The following is a 22,171-nucleotide window of genomic DNA, read 5'->3' on the forward strand; positions in this document are numbered from 1 at the left end:
AATTTTGCGTATTACAGTGTTGTCTCAAGAATTAATAAACCAACTTTTATACTGTATAATTTATAATGCTGATGTTGAACTAGTACATCATAAACGCTTCATATGCGCAATTCTAGTGACTAATTATATTTATTTCCTGCTATGTAATGTGACGCAGTATTTAGCCCGGTCTAATTACCATTATTCACTTCCCCTCTTGACATCTGTATAGTTTACACATACACACGCGTTAAAGCTTAAATTTTATCTACGTTATAGCACCTAGCTATACCTCAACAGCTTCCAATACGATTGCACAAACTTAGAGCCAAACGATTATAAATACCAGGTTGAAGATAACCTTTTCAGAAATTGATTTAAGTGGATTTTCTCAGCTGTAAACGGAACGTACGCCTTGATTATTATCGCACATTTGCCCAACGGCACTTCTTTGCTTGTCTGAGCCCTGTAATTGGGATATTTACGATTAAATTCATTCACTGCGCCTATGTTATTCGCTGAGTGATATGTGGCACCTGAGGATGGAAAATGTTGCAACAATCGTGAAACAATAGCGACACTTAGTGTATATTAACGTTCCCTTGTTTTAAGTTTTACAGGTAATTTCTGCTCAGTGTGTGTTATGTCCATTGCCCAAAGTTGTAAGGTGTTTGATTTACTACTATTTCTGGTGTTTGTAGAAGATTATGCTGGGTATACCGAATAAATCGTATTTGTAGTTTTCACTGTAGAGTTTGGTTGCCTAACTAGAGTCAACCCAGCAAAAAACTACAGAATACACAAAACAGACTATTGAATTCCTTCCACGGCAGGAATGTTGGTGACAGTTCTAGGACGATTCAACACAGGACGATTCAACACAGGACGATTCAACACCCGGACGGTTCAACCCGCGGATGGTTCAACCAGCGGAAGAATCAACCAGCGGACGATTCAACCCGCGGACGATTCAATTGAGCCCTAGACCCAAAATAATGAAGCCAGTATTCGATATCGAGTAATGTTCTACTGCTGTAATGCCTTTGTGCTCCAGTTCAGAAGACCTGGTGCACCATAGTGGGAAGTGTGGTACTTGCATGATGCACAAGATCTATCATTGTGCACTTTTAAATTTTTATGGTATCTGAACAAAATACGGTACGATTGCAATGGTACCATAACCGTTGACCACGACGTACAGGCCTATTCAGGATGGCCTAACTCTAGAGTCTAGACTCTAGACCAGGGATGTCCAACCTTTTATTATAGTGGGCCGCATTGTCACTTGAAATAATTCATTGGGCCGCAGAACCTGTCCAATTTCAAGAAAAATGGTTACATAAAGAGCTGACTGGTAAATTTTAATTAGGCTAAGATTCAAAGGTTAAAGTACTACTTGGAGTGAAAATGACTAGCGGGCCGCACAAAAATCTCAGGTGGGCCGCACTGTGGCCCGCGGGCCGCAGGTTGGACATCCCTGCTCTAGACCAAGGCTACCCAACTGTTTTTGGCTACGGTCCAGTTACAAAAGTTTAAAGTTTGCTCAGGTCCGGTATAGCTCTCATGAAATAATTTACAGTCCTACAAATGTATTAAAATACGGTATATAAAATAATATAATTCTCTGGATGGGTATTAATTTAATTTTAAAATCTCTGGATTTTAAAATATTAAATTCTCTGGATTTATTTAACACAACCCATGAAATACGGTATATAAAATATCCGGTAAAACGGTATTAGCAAAAGCAATTAGCGAAATTTATGTATTGTTCTGTTACTCACAGCTAGTGGGAGAATTGGTATTTCTTATTTTTTGCTAGTTCTTTAAATCTTGGTTCTGAAGTAGCGAGAACGAGTCGAAGGCAGTGGCGAAGGTTTTCATTGGTCATACAGATGTGAAATTCATGTTTGAAAACGCTGAGTTGCAGCTGTGCATTGTGACATCAACAAGGCTTGTTTCATCTGTTGTATGTTTTTCAAAATTGTGCTATTGTTTGCTTTTTATGTTTTTGTAAATCAACGATAATGGATTTGTTTTGCTAAAAAACTGGTGTCCTTTATGAAGTCACAAATATCATTGTGACTTCATAAAGTTTCTTTGTGGCGTCCAATTAGCGCCTTGCTGATGATGGGCTTTACCCAGAACCAGCGCTGTCGAATGTTACATCTCCTTAGTGGTTTTGTATTAAACTTGTACAAACATTGTTTTGTCAACAAAAGATGGCGCAAAACGCCGGCAGCCCCGATTGACAAACGACCTATTAACAAAAACGGCTAGAAGACTAGTTTGAGCTACCACTTATACATTCGCTAATTAATTGAATAAGCAGGAATAACAAAACTAATGATGAACGATTTCATTGGCGTAAATACTGAGACAGATAAGGTCCGCATTCGGACCGCGGTTCGCCATTTCAGTAACCCTGGTCTAGACTGTCCAATATTAAGCTTACAATTGGCTACAAAGTAACTTGGTGATAACCTAAGCCATAAGTACGTGAAAGGTCTGTGGGTTGAATCGTCTGATCACCGTTTGTGACATGTATGGCCAACGAACGAAACAAAATACACAGGCTGGATTTAAAGGCCACCACGACGGGGATGGTGGTTTTGTGACAACCGAACCATAACCACGTGACTCTGATACGTCATAAGCCTGCGTTTGAAAAACATCCGCGTTAGAAACAATCATGTGAAGATCTTGTTATCACAGTATCTATCTGTCTATCTATATTCTATATTGTCAAAAGGGCAAAACATACATACATACTTGATGCAAACAATTTATATGGTTGAGCAATTAGTCAAAATTTACCTACAGGTGGTTTTAAATGGTTGGCAGAAAAAAAAATTCACGCATTGCGCCCTACGGGTAATAAAATAGATTTAGCGAAATTAAACAGAAAAGGGTTAATATTAGATGTTGATTTAGAATATCCTGAGGAATTACATGAAGAACATAATGATTATTAATTATTTATCAATTAGCTCTAGAAAAACAGGAAGTTGAAAACGATATGCCTTCAGATTATTGCAAAGAAATAAAATCAAGATTTGAACTGAAAGTTGGTAGATTTAAAAAATTAGTACCTAACTTAAAACATGAGAAAAATTATTTTCTTCACTAGAAAAACTTGGAATTATACCTCTTATTAGGTATGAAAACTACAAAAATACATCGCGTATTAAAATTTACTCAATCACCATTGTTAAAGTAATATATTGATTTCAATATACAAAAGATAAAACATGCAAAATAAAATTTTGAGAGATATTTCTTTTAACTTATGAATAAAGCAGTTTTTGGTAAAACAATGGAAAATCTTCGTAAAAGAGTTAATGTTAATTTAATCAGTGACCCAGAAAAATTATTAAAACATGTTTCAAAATCAACTTTTGTTAGCTGTAAAATATTTAACGATAACCTTGTCGCTGTTCATAAGTTGAAAGAAAAATTAATTCTCAATGGACCAGCTTATGTAGGAATAAGTATTCTACAACTTTCAAAATCGTTGATGTATAATTTTCATTAAAACTACATCAAAGAGAAATATGGTAACAAAACTCTTATTCACAGACACAGATTCATTAACATATGATATTGAAACAGAAGATGTATACAAAGATTTCTGGGTTGACAAAGAAAAGTTTGATTTTATTAATTACAATTCAAACTCAGAATTCTATGATTCCAAAAATAAGAAAGTAATTGGAAAACTGAAAGATGAAACTGGTTGTATTCCAATTGTAGAATTCGTAGGACTTAGGTAAAAAATGTATAGCTATTTAACAAATAATGATAAAGGAGATAAAAAAGCAAAAAAAAAACAGTTTATGATCGAACTAAACATGTTAGAAAAAAACTGCTCTTTATACTTACTCCAAATGAAATGGAAATATTTATTGAGGTTTGGAATCACGTTGAAGATTATTTACGGATGATAAAAACAAAAAGTAATACCAAAGGCGCTGTGCATATACCGAAGGTGTTTAACGTAAAAGATTTCTTAAATTAAACTTTGTTTTTTAATAAAACATTAGATATTATTGGAATTGATAATCAAATTTCATATAATATGAAGAGTAGTTTAAAAAATATTATGAATAATGTAATCCTGTTTGGGAAGAAATTAAACAAATACTTTTAAGTGGTTATTTGGGATGAAATTTCTTCAAATATTATTTCTTATAACAATCAGAAATTGATGGACAAACATCAGCAACTTAGTCATCAGCCATAACAAGTTCTTTTTCTAAAAAGCTATCAAACTCTCCATATCTCAAAATGTAATGCAATTTATTTATTATTTTCTGATATAATTGAAAAATATGTCTACAAGCTTCAATTTTTTTAGTAAAATTTTTATAGTGGTTATTATTTGTATAAAAACACCAACATCACTAATACTACGTAACATAATTATATTTAATGTTATGGAACTAACAATTATTCCAGTTGTAGTAAGCAAAAATAATGCTGTTTTTAAAGATAATTCAATTTTTTTTTTTTTTAACATTTTCTTATGACACCAGAACTGTTTATGTTAAATTTTTTTAATACTTCTTTTTCAACACCTTCTCTATGATTTCGAACAAATTTAACAGCCATTAAATTTGATGTTGTATTTTTAGCATAACCGCTAATGGGTAATCGTATTCTCTTATTACCACGACCTTGATTTATAATATCTGTAAATCTAATTGCATTATTCTCAATTGTACATATATCATTTTTACCACCTAGCAGTTCTAACCTTACAGCTCTTTCAAAAATAGAAAACAAAGTTCTGTAATAATCATGAGCTGGTTGTGTGTATATAGAATCAATGAATATTTTTGACACAGCATCATTATGTGCAATAGGATATCCTAATCCAGTAATTCGATTATCATTCATATACTTTAATCACTATTACCAATGACGCTTTGCATCTCAACGTATTGTTTATTTACAGCATCTCCATTATTTGTTGGATTTGGTAAATTTATAATTTTATGAATTTCTTGTAAATCAATATTATCATTATTTGGTAATAAGTTGTTAGTTTTGTTGTCAACATATTGTTTATTAGCAGCATCTGAAAGTTTACTGGCTTTTAGGAACTTCTCTTAAAATTAATGAATCTCATAGTTCAATTGATGGACCATTGTCTTGGTTGGAATATATTCTAAAAGTTGTGTTTTATAGTAAACGAATGAGAGAACCTGTACCGTATATCGCATATCCTCTAACTTGAAAAGGAGTAGTTGATATGATTCGATTATTCTCATTATCAACACCTGTGATTGTTAAATTTTTATCCGTAGTGCCTTCGGTACTATCTTCAACGCGTATAACATTACTCATTGCATATTATCCAAAAATGCTTTGTACATCATTAATTTGAGCCTCAGGGTTAGCTGAATTTTTAATACAATGACCATTCAAATCAAGGTTTCAGGTGACCATGCTAAAGATATTACAAGAAAAGAATTAGAATCAATTTATCACGAAGCAACTGAAAAACCATACGATTTTATGGTATTGGATAAAACAGCTAAGCATAAACCTCTTCGTTATAGAAAATGCTTTCATCATTTTTATGCTTAAGTATTAAATGCTTATACTTATACAGTAGTATAAAATGCTTATACAGGTAATTAGTATGGCATATGCCGTATTTGTTAACCTTTTGGTTACTCATGTGAGCTTGCAAGTATGTGAGCCTCCAAGCATGAATCAAAATGTCAAAATGTCAAAACAGTCAAAATGTCTCAAAAACGGCATATGCCATACGACTGGCTTCTTAGAATTTCTAGTTTTTCTCCGCAGTCGCTAGATTTCGCCATTACCGTAAGAAGTAGGTTTGGCGGCGAATCCAATAATCTCACATGTTCAGTCAGACTTAAAATCGTTCACAACACAGAATAAATATTTTTAAAGCATTCACTTTTGTTTGAAAAAAAGTGCTTATTATAATCGTACCATCCATGACGAATTTTGTAAGCTTATGTTGCAAGATTTTAAATCCTATAGTTTTAAATACAACCTGATGCGAAACACATAACTCTACAAATTGCAAACCTGTAGGAATACTGCATTGAAATATTGCATGGGGCTTTAGATATCAATTAAACGACATATTCATAAGATGCAATGCAAGTCTGTAAACACTACGGTTACTTTGACGAAACAACAGCATATAGCGCGGTAAACCCTTGGTTCGATTGAGCTAACCTAGTAATCCAACAAAAACCAATAAAAATCATTTTTTGTCCAATTTTTTTTGGCTAAGTTAATGAGTTAAGTTACGAGCAAACTAACTATTGGTTCTTGTGTGTCGTGAAGTTGGATTCAATCGGAATCCAGGTGTTCAATGAACCAGTTTCTGAGATTCAGAAAAAGTTTTCGCATTGCCGGGTATAATTTTCAAAAGCAATGTATATATAAATATATGTTACAAATCGGCGTCTTCTTGCTTTGATGCTATTCTAGTGAAAAAAATCAATCAGAAGCATTGCAGCCAAAAGAAAATTTGCACAGAACCAAAACGCAATTTTACTTCACAAAATTTTAAATACGCCATACCGCGCTTAATCGGTTTCTCCGAGTGCTGCACTGAATGGAGGCTTTTTGTATTATGACCACAAGTGTGCAATATATCACCAATGATGAAATCATCCAATTAGTCTACGTGACAAAAGTTGGTCATAGACTTTTTAGAACGTTGAAATAACACAACTTTCACAAATAAGAAATACGGAACTTGGCAGATTAAGTGACGCTTACATGACGCGTTGCTTGTGATCTAATGACGTCCAAGTAGGTATGATAATGCTGACCTGTTTATCGACTGTAAGTTCATCTGCTTTCGTTTACAAACAGATCTATGGTGCGGATAAGTTAAAAGTTCAGACCAGCTGTTTAAAGCCCGGTTTTGGTAAAACCTTAAAGTTAAATGCGAATATGTCTACAGTATCGTTGAACCGTGAGTCAGAGAGCAGGGACTTGACTGCAGCCTACAGCATAGTTAATCATTTGATGGTCAACGGAATGAACAGGTAGCAAGGTTGTATTTCATAAAAATAATCATGGCGTAGTTAAAAACATTCTTGCAACATAATAATAATAAACGAGAAACATGCAACGGTTCGACACACAACACAGAAGTAGCAGACGATATAACTAAATATCTTTATCTTGCTGCACAATATCAGTACAAACAGGACAAAATCTGATGTATTAGTACGCAGACAATACAAAACAGTTCTCGTTGATACTTTGTTCAACGTTTTACTGACTTAATGGGTGGATCAATTCTCTTTGTTGACAGTAAGTCTTTTATCCAATGTTTCCACTTGATGTCGCGCATGTGAAATTATGGCAATGAAAACGCCATTTTCTTACGACGCAAAACGAAGCATAAGCTGGACAATTACATGTGTTTTTCAGCTCGTTTGAAGGTTACAGTAGACAAGAAAGACATAAGTTAAAGTGCAAATGAAACTTTACGATTTTACAACAATGATTCCACAAGAAAACGCGTTTATTTTACGTTTCTCGTTAACTTGATCGTCTTTGATGGAGAAGTTGTCGCAGAAACCCTGTCAAGCCTGTTCTTTCCCTCGCAGTGTCTGATGTCAGGTGTATTCTGTAGAAATTTCGTCTAGATCGCCGATCTAATGGTATGGAAACGTAACACTAAAGACTTTGTAACGTTGTTGTGATCAATTGCGTAACCAATTTTTGTTTCACGTTTTTTTTTAGCTCACCGACACGTTTACTCAAAATTCGATTAAAAAGTGTTGTTAAAGCAAGTGCATATTTTGAGAATATGCTTGAATCTGTGTGATACACTGAAAAATAATAATACACTTTTTACTTACGTTTTATGCAGGTTTTTTCCCAAATGCTATAACTCAACAGCTTAATCAGATACTTTCTGCACAAAAGGTCTTCGGGTATTTGTCGCAGTTTTGCTGAAATACAAAAGTGTATTATTGCTAATCCTGGAGCGCTGTGTTCAGAACAGCTACTGTATAGTAATTAAGTCGTAGCAGAAATAGAATAATCACAAAATGTAAATAACTGCAGAAGTTTCTTTTTCACTGAAAACATTGTATAATGTTTTGTATTATAATAGTCTTTATGTTTAAATCATATTGAAAAATGCTAATATATTGTAATCGGATTACTATAACATTGAAAACGTTTCGCTTATATATAGCCTGATAGGCCTATACTTTAAAACGAATGTTTAGGCTGCTTTGTTTCTGATATGACTGATGGTGACTACATAAAGCGGTAATAAGAAATGCTGACGTAATAGAAAAAACATATAACATATATATGCGCTAAAGATGCTTACCAAGCAATTTTGACATTTTCGTGTGTTGTGAGCCGTCCACGAACGAAAACAATAAAAATATACAAAAAATGGTTACCACGAAACACTTCGTTGATGGTAGTAACTCCATGAAAAAGTTTTATTTTAAATATTATATCACAGGTCCTATATACAAGAAAAAGGAAGCTTCGTTATTAATTAAATATTTATTTAAGTTAAAAGCTTCTGGTATCAAAGAAAATTGGTTAAATATGATTATATATTAACCCTATGTATTTTTTATGCAGAAATCGACATCAATTTATGTCGAGAAACATAATTATGATACAACATAAACAAACTTACAATATCACTCCCCGTATCCGTACTTTGTAAGCGAAATGACATTTAATGCAATTTACACATGTAAGTTTACCTTGGACGTCAACATTAAACATAAATTACAGCATTTAAAAGTAACAAGAGAATAAGATGTTTAATAAATATCAACATCTGGTCATCGACCTCAAAAGCTTGGCGTTAAATCATTTTATATAACAATTGCTCTGGAATGAAAAAAAAACATGACATGCAACGCAACTCTATTGCATAAGTCACATTGAGAAATTACAGCAGAAAATAAAATAAATGTGGATTGGACAGTGATGATGCGACCTTTGTCAATTAATTGATTATCTTTTCTGTATATCTTCCTTTAATAATATTCCTTTGATAAACATAAAGGAAAAGATCAAATTTAGGAAGTCAAGCTGATTAACATTCGATTAATTTACAAATTCCATTTTTAAGTCTTGACGAAAAACGGATTTTCCTCCCAGGAACCCGCAGGGGATATGGAGTAACTGCTTTTCATGAACAATTGGTAGACAATAAACCGATGAATCATCCAGCAATGTGTCCTGACGTGCAGAGACAGCACTAAATCGGCGTTTTCACTCAAGATAGCAAAACAAAAATTTTTAGCGGTGGCAGCGTGTAATTTAGCATATTGAGAAAAGAATGTTAGTTTTTAGACCAGAAAATAATTAAGACAACTTCAAGCAAAAACAATCATGTTTTTAGATTTCTTTACACGCTGAAATACCGAACTTTAAAATACTTTCAAATGTATTAACTATATAGGATGCTGAAACTATTCCCACGTTATGTTTTCAGTGCCGGTGACATTTATAAGTATAGTGATTTGACATTGGTCAAAGTACTGTAAATATTACCGTCTGCAGAGGAGACTTTGCACTGTTGAAAACGGAACTTTGGTCAAAACATGATTAGACAGGACATGTTATTGCTTTCCACTGAAAGCTTGTAATCCTGATGAACCGAGCTAGTGTCTGCCGTTGTTTACCCGGTCAGAATTTTCTGAAATTAGTCAAAATGTGTTGTTGCCTCGACGGCACATATACCGCTCGGAAGTTGCAACACGGAAGAGCAATGTCTGAAATGCTGGTCGAGCAGTCAAAATAACGTAAAGAAAAAAAACAATTTTCCACCTTTGTCTTGCATTTGATGGCAGCCAAGATTGATATTAAGCTTGTTACCGCATCCTTATTAAGATTTTAAAGACGCGGGACAAGTTTTAAAAACAGCATAAGTAGGACTTATTTGTTTATCATATTGAATTAGCGCGTTAACTCTTACTTCAGGTTTCAATGCAGTAACTGCTATGAGTTCTGTGCATGAATTATTACTAAAAATGTTATGAGAATCATGTTTTTCTATTACAGATATAAAACCACATATATAACATATACACACTTAATCGGGTTAAACAGCAAACTTGCCGGTTCGTGCCCCTGCTGCAATAATCCTACTGCACAAGATACCACATGAAAAAAATTTGAAGTGAATAATTTCGACAATTTGGCATTAATTTGTGCGCCACGTTTGGAACAATAATGATTGAAAGTGAACAGACTACATTCCTTAATTGCGTATTTAGGATTCTCGTTTTACGTGGTTTTAATGTTTCTCGTGTAGAAAAGACGTTTTTTTGCCACATGCAGTTCGAAATATGGAAAAAAGTTTTATAAAAAAAAGCTGATCAAGTAAAAGTGTTAAAATCAAAATTGAATGCATTCTCTGCGATTGCTTATATTACTGGTATTTTAAATGCATAGATATGTACAGTTATATATTTTAATAAATCAAGTCGTCAAAAAGGTCAGGATTAAACCAAACTTAAGAAAATAATTAATCATCACATTACCGAATTTTGAAAACATTATGCATTTAAAAAACCTGTCATAAATTCAATACAGAAATTAAAACTTTTCGAAAAAATCTTTTTCATTTTTTGTCACATCTAAAGCTTCTTTCTAAGGCTTTCAAATATTTCAGTTGTTTCAAAACTCCCCACAATATTATTTTAATGATAAACAAACTTGCATTGGAGGTGTTTATTTCGTAAACCTTCATAAGTTTTATTATCTATCAAGCATTTTTCTAAATATTGCAGCAAATGAATTATGTGTTTTATTGATCTAAATCTGAAAACTGCATGGTTTTGCGCGGCCTCGTCTATGACTTTAAATTTTCTAATTCTGCCGGTAGCTTATCGGCAAAAAATTTAAATTTCTCGGAAAATTGTCGCCAATTCTTCCTTCTATCACTTTGATGTGTCGTTTTGTTCGAACAAGCAACTTATAAACTCAAGTGCGGTAGAGCCACTCTCGGCAGCTTTTTTCCCGTTGCGCCTGTTTAAATGATTAGCTGCAGTTTATATAGAGTATACATACTTCATATAAAAAAGGGAGATAAAGTTTTTTCCGCAGGTGTACCAGTCGCGATTGTCGCATAGCTTTAATTGCGAAATATGCGCAAACCCACATTTCGCAATGTATGGAACAGGCGAAGCTATAGAGTCAACCATAATCATTTTTTCCCGCAAGTTTAGTCATAAAAACCTAGATATTAAAGGACTTACAGCGAAATAGCCGCTCCTTTTACGTCATTGATATAATGAACGCAGTTTTATCCAGGCAAGTCACCTTAAATTAATCAGTGATTTTATATTCACGGCTTAATTATAAAATTGCCTTGGCCGGGTATCGATTTAATTCGTAGAAATAGTCGTAAATATTTTTCTTGTCATTTCGTTCATGTCGGCGGCTCTTTACCAGCTTTTTAGCGAACTCGCAAATTAAAGTTGTTTGAAATTTTTATAAAAGAGTTTGTCTCATTGGCATTGCCATGAACTTTTCAGCAAGCTTTGCTCAATATTGACTCAGTATTCTTCGACAATAAAACTCAGATTGCTATAAAGTGATGGTTCTTTAATTGCACAGCTTGTGTGAAAAAAATTAGCCTGTTTGAGATCGATTTCATGAAAGGTTTTTGCACTACCCAATTTTTGACAAGAAATAACCCAAGACGGGGCAGTGCAATAATCTTTGTTTGTCATGGATATATTGAGAATACAATTTCCATGTTGAAGGCACGTGGATGGTGACACCCCATTTTTTGGTCAGGTCACCGCGGCCTCAAGTCGAAGTGTTGCCCTAGTGTTATTTTCTTACACAAGAATTTGTGGACGTGACAAGGAAAAAAGTGACAAGTGATTCGACCAACCCCACTCGGCCCTACTTCATTTTAGTACCGATACAAAATAAAGTACAAGCAAGCGGTTAATCCGCTGCAAATGAAAATCATTTGTGTCCGCGCCGCCTACGACAAACGTATCACGTCATAAATGTTCGAATGTAGCAATTAGGCGGTGGGAAAACTGCGATTATTGTCAGCCAAGTGAGCCTTGAAACCAAGGCGTTGTCTTGCGAAACTTCTGCACGCCGTTGCAGCGTGATTTTACGAAACTTCTTCAAGAAACTGCATTTTAAAACATGTCATTTAAACGTTGGAATTCTTGTTTTGCTGACCGACGAATTTTGTAACCCGCTTTTACGAGCTACTAATTTATTTTAATCCTTCAGAGTGTTGTATTATCACTGAACCTGCTAAAAAACACATGCATACTTGATGTATGCATTTGCAGACCTCCTAAACGTTTCAACTTGATATATTTGTGGGTATAATTTCAATAAAAACTAATGTATATTTTAAGACTATAGTATAATGCTGATCGATCGTGAGTGTATAAGTTTGCTTTTCATGCTTTTCCTTGAAAGTTTGAAGAGTAGCCAGAGGCAAATGATTTCAAGTTATGACGATCGCGAAGCGTGTATTGCGCAACTGTGATGAACAAATGGCAATTTATCAAATTATAATATTATAACAATGTTAATACATGTTCATCTGTTCAAACTTTCCTGATTGTCGCATTCCTTTACTCATCTAGCACTTGTTGCCTTCAAGAGCGTCTACGTGGTATGTGGTATAGTATAGGTATAGTGCATATACTTTATACCAATCTCGCATGATCCGACTTGAAAAGGATCTTTGAGAAATTCAAGCAAAATATCACAACGAAAGGTTTTGAAATGAAATTTACCAGAATGGAAATAATCAAAAAGAAATACCGCAACGCATACAACCAGCTGCGTAAAAAACCTGGCAATAAAGCCTTCCTTTTAATATTTGGTGTTGCTATTTATTAGTTTGAAATTTCGAATAGAATGTTTGACGTTGGAAGTTCCATGGTTGCCCTGATAAAAAATAGCTTTTGCAAAATTTCAGCGAAATCTGTCGCAAAAAACGTCGACTCGAATCCTCCAATCGTGTGGAGATTTTAGCGATGTTTCTTGTTGAAACAAGCAGAATAATCCTGCGGCAGACATGCATTAATGCATAATATAGGCTACTGAAAAAGTTTGGCATGAATGAACTTTCTTAAACTGTTCGTAAAATGTTAAATGGTGTCGCCAGAAATCCAAGACATAGGACTTTATAGTCCTGTCTTTTATCGACTTAAATTAACCATATATTAATTATTAACCATTATTATTAATTAACCAAAATTATTAATTAACCTTTTAAATTGTAGTTACATTCGCTTTCTGATGCATTATGAATAACTAATATATAACGCACAATGTTAATTTTAAACACATCAATACTTTGCATCAATATCATAAACGCAATGATCTTTTTAAACGATTGTAATTCACAGTTTTATGTAGTAATGCAGTTTTATGTATGGATTTGATTTTTGCAATCTTAAGCCTATTTTGCACAAATATTCCTACAAAAGACTCGCGGAGATACTTGATTTAGAATTCATGGCCAGACGTGAAAGTTAGAATAAAAGATATACAGTAACATAGGTTTTAGATCAATTGTGATTCGGACGAAGCTGGAAATTCATTGACAAAAGGGAGCCAAAAATATCAATTATGCGATGACACGAGTGACGTAAGGTATGCCGTAATGCTGACGTATAAACTTAAAAATATTTTCCACGCAAATGACGCGAACAAAAAAGAAAACATGAGCAATCGAATTTTTTAAAACTGGTAGTTTAATCTTGCGGGACATTTTACTTCTTAAAAACCTTCTGTTGTGACAATATTAACAATAATTTTTTATCCTTATCGGACATATATGAATAACTTCGAGGTGATTTAAATTTGGGTCAGTAACATAAGAAGCATTGTTTTTGTAATAAACATGAAATTAATTATCAAAGGTTTGTATTTGTTAGCTGTTACTAAAAGTTTAGGTCTTTGAAATTATTCACCACTTAATTCTAGCCTTCTGTTTGTAACACGGAAAACAAGAAGTTGAAGTAAGCGCTTGTTATCTGGCGTAGGCGTATGTTTAAATATCGCCTGGATGAATTAATAAGCTTAACCGGATTAAATGCAAAACAGTGCGCGTAAACGTTCCTCACCATCACTGAGTAAGATGGGACGCGCTTGAACTCTGCGATCGAAGCTTTGATTTCTTGCAAAAGCTGCTTCATGAGTGACCTGACACCTTATTGGCTTATTCAATTAAATGGCTTCACGAGGCGAAGACTGAACTGATGCAAAGCCTATTTGGTTTTTGCGTATTTTATTCATGGAAAGGTCAAGATTATAACTTCTCTTGTTTTGTTTCAGTCAACGGAAGGCCTATGACATTATTTTGTCAGCCGCCACATCACTAACCACACGAATTCAATAAAACGGTTTGCTCGACACAAAATGCGAGCAGATAAGTCTGCGGCAAGAACCGGGTTAACCCACTGGTGAAGTACGTGAAGTCCCGTTTTCTATTTTAAAGTGTTTAAAAAACTGACTGTTATTGCTGCATATACGCTCCATTTGGCAGCAAGCGGGATAAAATCGTTGGCAATAACAGTCTTGTCGTTATGCGATTAACAGCATATAGCCTATGAAGTAAACCACCTTAATCTCGGTTATTTATTTACGCCCATGTTTGGTTATAAGAGAAAGTGCTTCTTCGCCTTCAAATTGCTTGTTTTTACAAAATATGTTTTTACGTTGTTTGTTGCTCAGATCACGTACCGGTAACTTCATGACCAAACAGAGTTCCGCCCAATCTGGGCAGAAAACCCAGACATACGTCATGGTTTACAACGGTCAAATGGGTCACGCATACTGTAACTGACATGGGCGAGATCACGTCCAAGAAGGCGCCTTTAAGACATCTTCTTGAGTCATACGTCACTAATCAGGACTTAACCTAGAGCGCCCAGACAAACCGGTTACGTGTACAATTTAACGGTAGAGTACGATGAAAGTCCAATTCACAAAGAAATGTGTTACTTTCTAAGGCCTCATTATTATATCGTAAACACGCCACAGTTTTGGGAGGTGTGCACGTAGCGCCCTCTGGAGACTTTAAAAATGTCAATCACAAGCTGCCATGAGTAGTTTTGATTACACGAGAAATGAGCGGTAAAAATTTAATCTGCCATACAAAAAAATGCATAAGAGCTTCACCAATTTGGACATTGGACAGCATATTACAACTACCGTTAGATATCTAGCTGAACATTTGACAATCTTCGAATCAACTAAGACATTCCACTTATGACCATGCGCCATCATGACTTTACCAAGTGAGCATGCACGACCTTAGTCATCTTCATAAACAACATAAATACAATCAAGTTGAATAAAAATCAACAAAACTTCCAGCGGTTTCCGCACTCGGTGCAGAAGACGAATGTTGTCATTGGCTCATCAGAACTCCTTGTTTGAAGCTGTTGATAAAAAGGTGTTTTTCTGTTAACAATTCAAGTTATCGGCGCATGAAGATGTAAACAGGAACATTAATAAAAGATAACAATAATCATAGTTACTAAGATGCAACTGTTATTTTATTCATTAGTATTTGGTATACTGACCTGAGTGTAGGTGCAGGCACGTCCTTTGCATTTTCCGCAAGTAAACATGTCAGTTTTTGTCCCTTCATTTGTTGACATTTGATGATCTTTAATGTTCTGTTGCTCGTATTCTTCCCGTTTCTTCTTCATTTCATCACTTGCCATTTCCTGAAACGTTCCATGGCAATTTCAAATGAAAAGACTGTACTTAAAAGTCTTTGTTAAAACCCTTGCTGTGCTCAGAGGTGGGCAGTCCGTACTTTGACGGTACCGTCGTCATTCATCGGTAACATTACTGGTACATGGTAAAACTGTAAACGATAACGGTACGGGCACGGTTTAAAACAGTGGTTCGGTACTTACTCTGTACCGATACTTTTAGTACAACAGATCCTGCTGCAATTGCAATTTTCGCCCTTATTATATATAGCCCAGCTAGAGGTTACTCTTGATCAAAACATACTTGACCTCACCTCAACTTTCGTGTCAACATACGTGATCAAAACATACGGTACAAAAATGTAGCACAGTACTGCCCACCTCTGGCGGTGCTTGGAAATAAGTTAGTTAATGATGAATACAAATTTGCATCAATTGCCCTTTTCCAGTTTTGCAGAGTGACCGTACTTTAATATTTTAGTGTCATAAGAATATAAACAGCTTGCCGCGTACCTCAGCAGTCATTTTCGCAATCTGTTCAGGTTTCACAACACCATTCAAGACATTTTGTCTAAGCCCAACATTTTTAGCATCTTTGAGGTTGCTGAATCGACTTCGTATTCTGTTTTTATACTTGACACCGGTATCTTTGAATTCTTTAAAAATGGCTTCTTCAATAGCTGCGGCAAGAAATGTGCATCTGGATTCACTGTGGGTGGATGAACCTAGACACATAAACCAATAATTGGTGAAATTTACTGTACTCGATGTAGAAAGCAAAACAAATCTGAAACTGCAATGCTAAAACAAGTTTACCTTCAAACTCATCATGCATCTTTTGTTTAGCTAACGAACCCCATTCATGTTTCACCCTAAAGCTTGTGTGGTTACTATAATTAATTTTCTAAATTCTGATTTTCATACATCTGGCCGTTTCAAAATTAAGCCAAGCAAATGTTGAATTTACAATTACATCAGTAGCTTTTCAGTTACTTTACAATCACCAAACCAAGAAATTAAAAGAGGTCAAAAGTTTATATATTCCAGCTCTTGTATCTGAATGAGTTGTAGGGCGAAACAAATGTGAATATATTATATACGTAATTTCCAAGCAATTGTTTTAGCATTGCACTTTAAAGATTTCAAATCAACTGTGAAGGAATATTTTGCACACAATGGATGCCATGAAGTGAAATATGTTATATACCATCGGCTTGAAGTCCTCGAACCAACATTTCACGGCATTTGTCACGTACGGGATTATTTGTTGTTTTCAAAGTACTGCAGGTTTCAATGCTGAATGACTGTACAGGTGCATCAGTCTGTCAATCAAAATAAAACGTTCAATGATTTAAAAATACAAAATTGTAAAAATACTTTTGCCAGAAGATGCCTTGTCAGTAAACTTTACAATTCTCTCAACTGTTGAAATTCTTGAACTCACACTTGACACACTGGTTGTAGACAATGATCTGTTGATAGTTGATGAGACGTTAGCTTCACATGAGTCGCTATTTTTTCTTTCTTCAGATTTTTTGGCAGTGGTTGAAGGCTCTATCAGGACGAAAGTAACTTTCAATGCTAAAGCATTCGGTGGAATTTATGCAGTAAAAAGACATACCAGTAGGTACATGATGATAATGCCAGTTACATTCTGCCAAGGGGCAATGTCAGAGTAAAGCTAAGTTAAAAACGAGGCATTATGAGAAATAATATTATGTAATTAACCATGAAACCTGATACAAGTTTCTTCCATCCTTTTATGAGCTGTTTAGCAGCACTTGCAACTTCCTCACTCTTTGTTTGTTTCCTTACATTGTTAACTGACATCCCAATGCGTGTTTTTTGCAATGTTTCAAGGCTGATTGGAATTTGTTTTAAAGCTTTTAGTATATCCAAGGCATTGTCCTGAGAAATACGACATGATTTACTGAAACCAAACATAAATAAAAATTTTAAATCAAACTAAAATTTAAATATATAATTAAGTTGTGAATTACTGTTGCTTTCTTTGCAGCCATTTTATCCAGCTTTCTGGCAATTCGCAGGACCTCTTCTTCATTGCTCATTTTATTCTATCTAATGTGCAGTTATTCAAGCTGTGAAAGCACAAAATAAACATATAATCAGTTCAAATTAGTTTGGAGACTTATTAATTTCCAATTAACACTTAAACCGTCTGGCAATCTGTGAGTGGATAAATATGCTCTGATTTGTCCAGAAATTAAGCAGTTGTGGTGCCTGGTCAAGCCAGGTACTCGTACACAGAGTAAGTGGAGCTAGCCGTGTGGAACAGCCAATTGCTACCTGGTGCCCACTTTGACGTAACAATTGCATGCACTGTATTTTAAAGGTGTTCATATTTTTGAAAATTCTAAAAATTTACTGTTTCTACTGCTTGTCCCATGCAAGATGTGAAAAAAATAAAACTGCACAAAAATCTTCAAATTGGACCCAGTTTATGCTTTCCTCAAAAGCCCCAAAGACAAGGAGCAAGAAATCTGTTATTTCTAAAATTACTTGCCAGTTGCGTGATATTTTCCTTTTTGTTTGAATAAATATCGCACTAGAAGTTTATACCAGAGAAAGCTTAAAACATGCCAAAAAATAATCATTGAATTATCTTGCTGGTGACAACTAGCACAACCATTAAACAACTATTAATTAAGTAATATCATGTTTCATAGCGTATCATTGGCATTGTTTATTCTTATGGCTCATGGATATAAATTGTGTTTCATCAAACAAACTTACAAAACAGCATTGTGCACAAAATAAGCAGAACAATCTAATATATGCTGCTCACAATTCACGGATCACAGTTCACAGTTCACACAGATCACAGTTCACAACACAAAGTTAACAATGCACATCAAAAGTCTACCATCACTGTTTAATTTTTAGCCTATACGTACGACCATAATCGCTAGCTTTTTACAGAATTGAATCATGCCAAAGGCACTTTTTTACACTGAATGCTTACAAAAAAAACTATAAGGAGACTAACAAAGCTACAGTATGCAGAAAATACTAGATTTCTTATTTAAACTCTACAATTAAATAAAGAAAATAATTTTACTTAAAATGTACGTGTTAATGTGCTGAATACATCAGAAAATTAGATAAAACAACTGACTATAACAACTGGCGTGGGCAAACTTGTTCAACGAAAGAGTCACTTGCGGATAACTACAAACACTAACGAGCCGCAAAATCAGTAGTGTCAATACAAATATAGTAAACAATGCATCGATAATGAACAATATTGGATATTACTATTCAGCTAGAGCAGCCACTAAAAACATGTCGGTGAGCCGCAGTTTGCCCATCTTTGTTAAAGACTATACTTGCTAGCATTAGATGTCATCGTTTTCGTTTTGCAGTGTATTTAAGTAGACTAAACTGAGCTAAAGCTTACTGTCTTAGCAATGAAATTGCGTTGACTTACTGTTAACTAACTCTTCGGATTCTATGTCTACTGTTACGTCATAAACGAAATGCTGGCCAAAATAAAGAAAAGAAAAAGTGAGAAACGTTCATAAACGGTACTCTTGGTAGCCTTTACAATTTTTTGGAATTTTACAATTCGACTAGAAGAGCCACAAAAAACATGCCAGGGAGCCGCAGTTTGCCCACCACTGGACTATACCCAGACACATTTGCTATCATAGAATTAGTGTGAGAAAGAATGCACTAGACTCGCAAACATACATTACAAACTTTATCATGCACACACCGATTAATAAAAACAAATAAGGCAAGTTTGTCGGTTTCATCACTAATTCATAATAAATCAACAAAGAACCAAGGCATCAGAGCATGTTGTCATGTCAAAATCATAGCCTTTGGACACAGGAATTTTCAGGAAAAACTACCGTACTTCATTACTAAAGTCAAACAGCCCAGCATGGCTCATGTGACTTGATCTGTCAATACTGGTCTGATGGTAAGCAGCTGCTAGGCTGATGAGCTGGGTTTTGAGATTTTCACAGCATCCGATAAATCAGATTGAAAAATATTACATAAACGAGGAGTTGCATTGTGCAATGGCAGAAACACAAACTTTGGTCGAATCCGAATCCGGCCGAAATCTTGGTGTGCACCAATCTTAACATTTTAGCTAATTTTGGATTTTTTAAACTGCTAAGCAAGAATACTGACAAGGTCTGTGATTGGATAATTGAAAAGAAGCTTATAGCCTACCAAACTGCCAAAGGTATGATAGCAATGAAGTACTAACTGGTACTAGCATAGCCATAGGCAGCTCACCATAGCCTAGTACAAGCACTTCTGTTGTGAGCCTGATATCCGTACACTTGTCAAAGCGACTAGGCCTATTGCGCGACAGCTAAATTTCACTTCAACTCGAAACTGCTAACATAGCAAATACAAGCTAAAGCTATAGGCCTACTAATAGGCTAGTAACAGTAGCCCAGCTTTCAAGTCATGAATTCAGGAGATTTGTAAAATATGAATCAAAATCATGGACAGGGTTCAAGACAGAACATAGAAATCAAAGAGAATAAGTAGATGTCGATAGATTTATTATAAATGGTTTACTCAATGCCTTTGGCAATGCAAAAAGATCTTTAAGCAATTTTTGTAATTGGGGCAATAACTGCACAAACCGAAAGGTGTCAGATGAAACGTATTGTTGAAGTAATACTCTTGAGCAAGGTTTGAACTACAATTAATCATGTCCAGTTGCTCTCACGAACAGTTCCAAGTTACCGAAATATACCGCTTTTTCTAGTTTCATAAATTACGTCATGACTCACGACATTTTTTTGAAAAGGTTCGAGAGCACCCTTAGGCAGTTGAACCGTAGTGGAAAACGGTTCAATTTCGGTTCAAAATTTTATTTTACCGGTCCTACTCCGGTTCAAGTTCGCATCGGCCGCACATATTTATTCCGTTCCGGGTTAAGGTTTAGCAAGCTTGTTAATACAGTATACGGTTCGCTCCGGGTTTGAATGACAATATCTAGCTAACCATTTTTTAAATTTCTTTAACTACACTGCCCAAGTAGCAATTTGTTAGCTCAAGGAATTTCATCATGAGTGGGTATTTCTTAGTTTAGGGTTTCTACGTTTTGAAATAAGCAAAGAAAACACGTTTTCTATAACTCTTGAATGAAATTATTGTACTGAAAACGAGGTTAGGCTACATTTGAGAAAAGTTCGACTCCGGTTCGAGTTTTTTCTCTTAGTCTTCAATGGTTCAGGTTCGGTTTCGGTTCAGACAAATTGATTTTATTGGGCTCTGTTTCCGATTCGGTTTTCAAATTACATCCGCTCAAGCCGGTTTAAAGGTTCAGTTTCGTTTCGACACCCTGCTCTCTGGATACTTAACAGTTACATGCAACTACTATATTTCAAAATAGACTGGAAATTAAGCTAAAATAAACTCCAATGATTTAAACATTAATCGGTTAGGTAGCAGCCAAGGTGGCCTTTTATAGGCCATGCGAACCATGCAACTGCGTTTGGCCCCGCACTTTTTGGGGTCCCGCGTTGCTTAGCACCAAAACAAAAATGACAACTTAGCTTTTATTTAATGCAAATCACAGTGTTATTTCTCAATCAGTTCTCGAAAGAGATTAATGAAAATATATCATAAAGCGAAGCTTGGATGAGATCTGATTTGCACATAGTAGATATGGTTTACTTTCTTCCTCTTATTATTATTATTACAAAAAGTTATGTAAAATCGCCAAGGGGCTCCACCACCAATTCTTGCATTGGGCCTAGCGCTTGCCAAGGCCGGCCATAGTAGCAGTGGTTAGAGCGCTGGGCGCAATAATGCGGGCTGGGTTCGATACTCGCGGTGACCAGTGTCTCTATGCAATACACTAGGGAAGCTTGCTTCTGTTCATTAGTCTTGTAGAGCAGCTCCAAATTCGGGTGATGCGATATAAAAATGAAACAAAGTATGTCCATCTATCGCAGGGGTGGGCAACATACGGCCCGCGGGCCGGATCCGGCCGGCGACGGGATTTTGAGCGGCCCGCAGACAGTTTCCGGTCTTACATTCTGCCGCAATCCCTGTATTGCGTCACTGAATGAGTCCAAGTTTGCCAACCTGAGAAAGATGGCCATAAATCTACTTGTTCTGTTCGGGTCTACATACATTTATGAGCAAACATTTTCGACCATGAACATTAATAAGACAAAGCTGCGTTCCAATCTATTCAGGAATCCGGCCCGCCAAGTACTTCATTTTCTCATATCAGGCCCGCCGACGGAAGAAGTTGCCCGCCCCATTCTATCGGAACTGGCACAAAAACAAGTTCGGTAATCGAGAGGTGAGAAACCGTTGCTGGGTTTATGTCATGGAAAAACGTCCCTCGATTCGAGGATAAAGAGTATGACACCATACCGGTTGGTATGGGGATGTCACCACCACCCTTAAAAACTCCAGATACCTTTTCAGCTCATCTTCTAAATATAACGACAAGTGACTTAGTTATGATTTGATCC

The 22,171-nt window shown here is 35.4% G+C and overlaps 1 protein-coding gene and 1 long non-coding RNA gene across 3 annotated transcripts; both read right to left on the bottom strand.

Annotated features, from left to right (window-relative positions):
• Positions 1-7,017: 7,017 nt before the first annotated feature.
• On the bottom strand, positions 7,018-8,490 carry LOC143449672 (uncharacterized). The gene is made up of 3 exons (XR_013114604.1): positions 8,330-8,490; positions 7,848-7,940; positions 7,018-7,640 (listed from the first exon to the last, which is right to left on the bottom strand). It is a non-coding gene; the product is annotated as an uncharacterized LOC143449672 (long non-coding RNA).
• Positions 8,491-15,096: 6,606 nt separating this feature from the next.
• Positions 15,097-19,462, bottom strand: LOC143448206 (transcription elongation factor A protein 1-like). 2 transcript variants are annotated; one of them, XM_076947821.1, is made up of 7 exons: positions 17,693-19,462; positions 17,429-17,600; positions 17,116-17,246; positions 16,900-17,014; positions 16,206-16,417; positions 15,555-15,701; positions 15,097-15,410 (listed from the first exon to the last, which is right to left on the bottom strand). In XM_076947821.1, exons 1-7 carry the CDS (start codon positions 17,759-17,761, stop codon positions 15,330-15,332), a joined length of 927 nt encoding a protein of 308 aa, XP_076803936.1. In that variant the 5' UTR covers positions 17,762-19,462; the 3' UTR covers positions 15,097-15,329. The 2 variants fall into 2 exon arrangements, with proteins under 2 accessions (XP_076803936.1, XP_076803937.1); XM_076947822.1 differs by having other exon boundaries at positions 17,137-17,246; positions 17,693-19,458.
• Between the last annotated feature and the right edge of the window lie 2,709 nt (positions 19,463-22,171).

This window comes from Clavelina lepadiformis, chromosome 3 (genome assembly GCF_947623445.1).
Source record: "Clavelina lepadiformis chromosome 3, kaClaLepa1.1, whole genome shotgun sequence".
Taxonomy (NCBI): Eukaryota; Metazoa; Chordata; class Ascidiacea; order Aplousobranchia; family Clavelinidae; genus Clavelina; species Clavelina lepadiformis.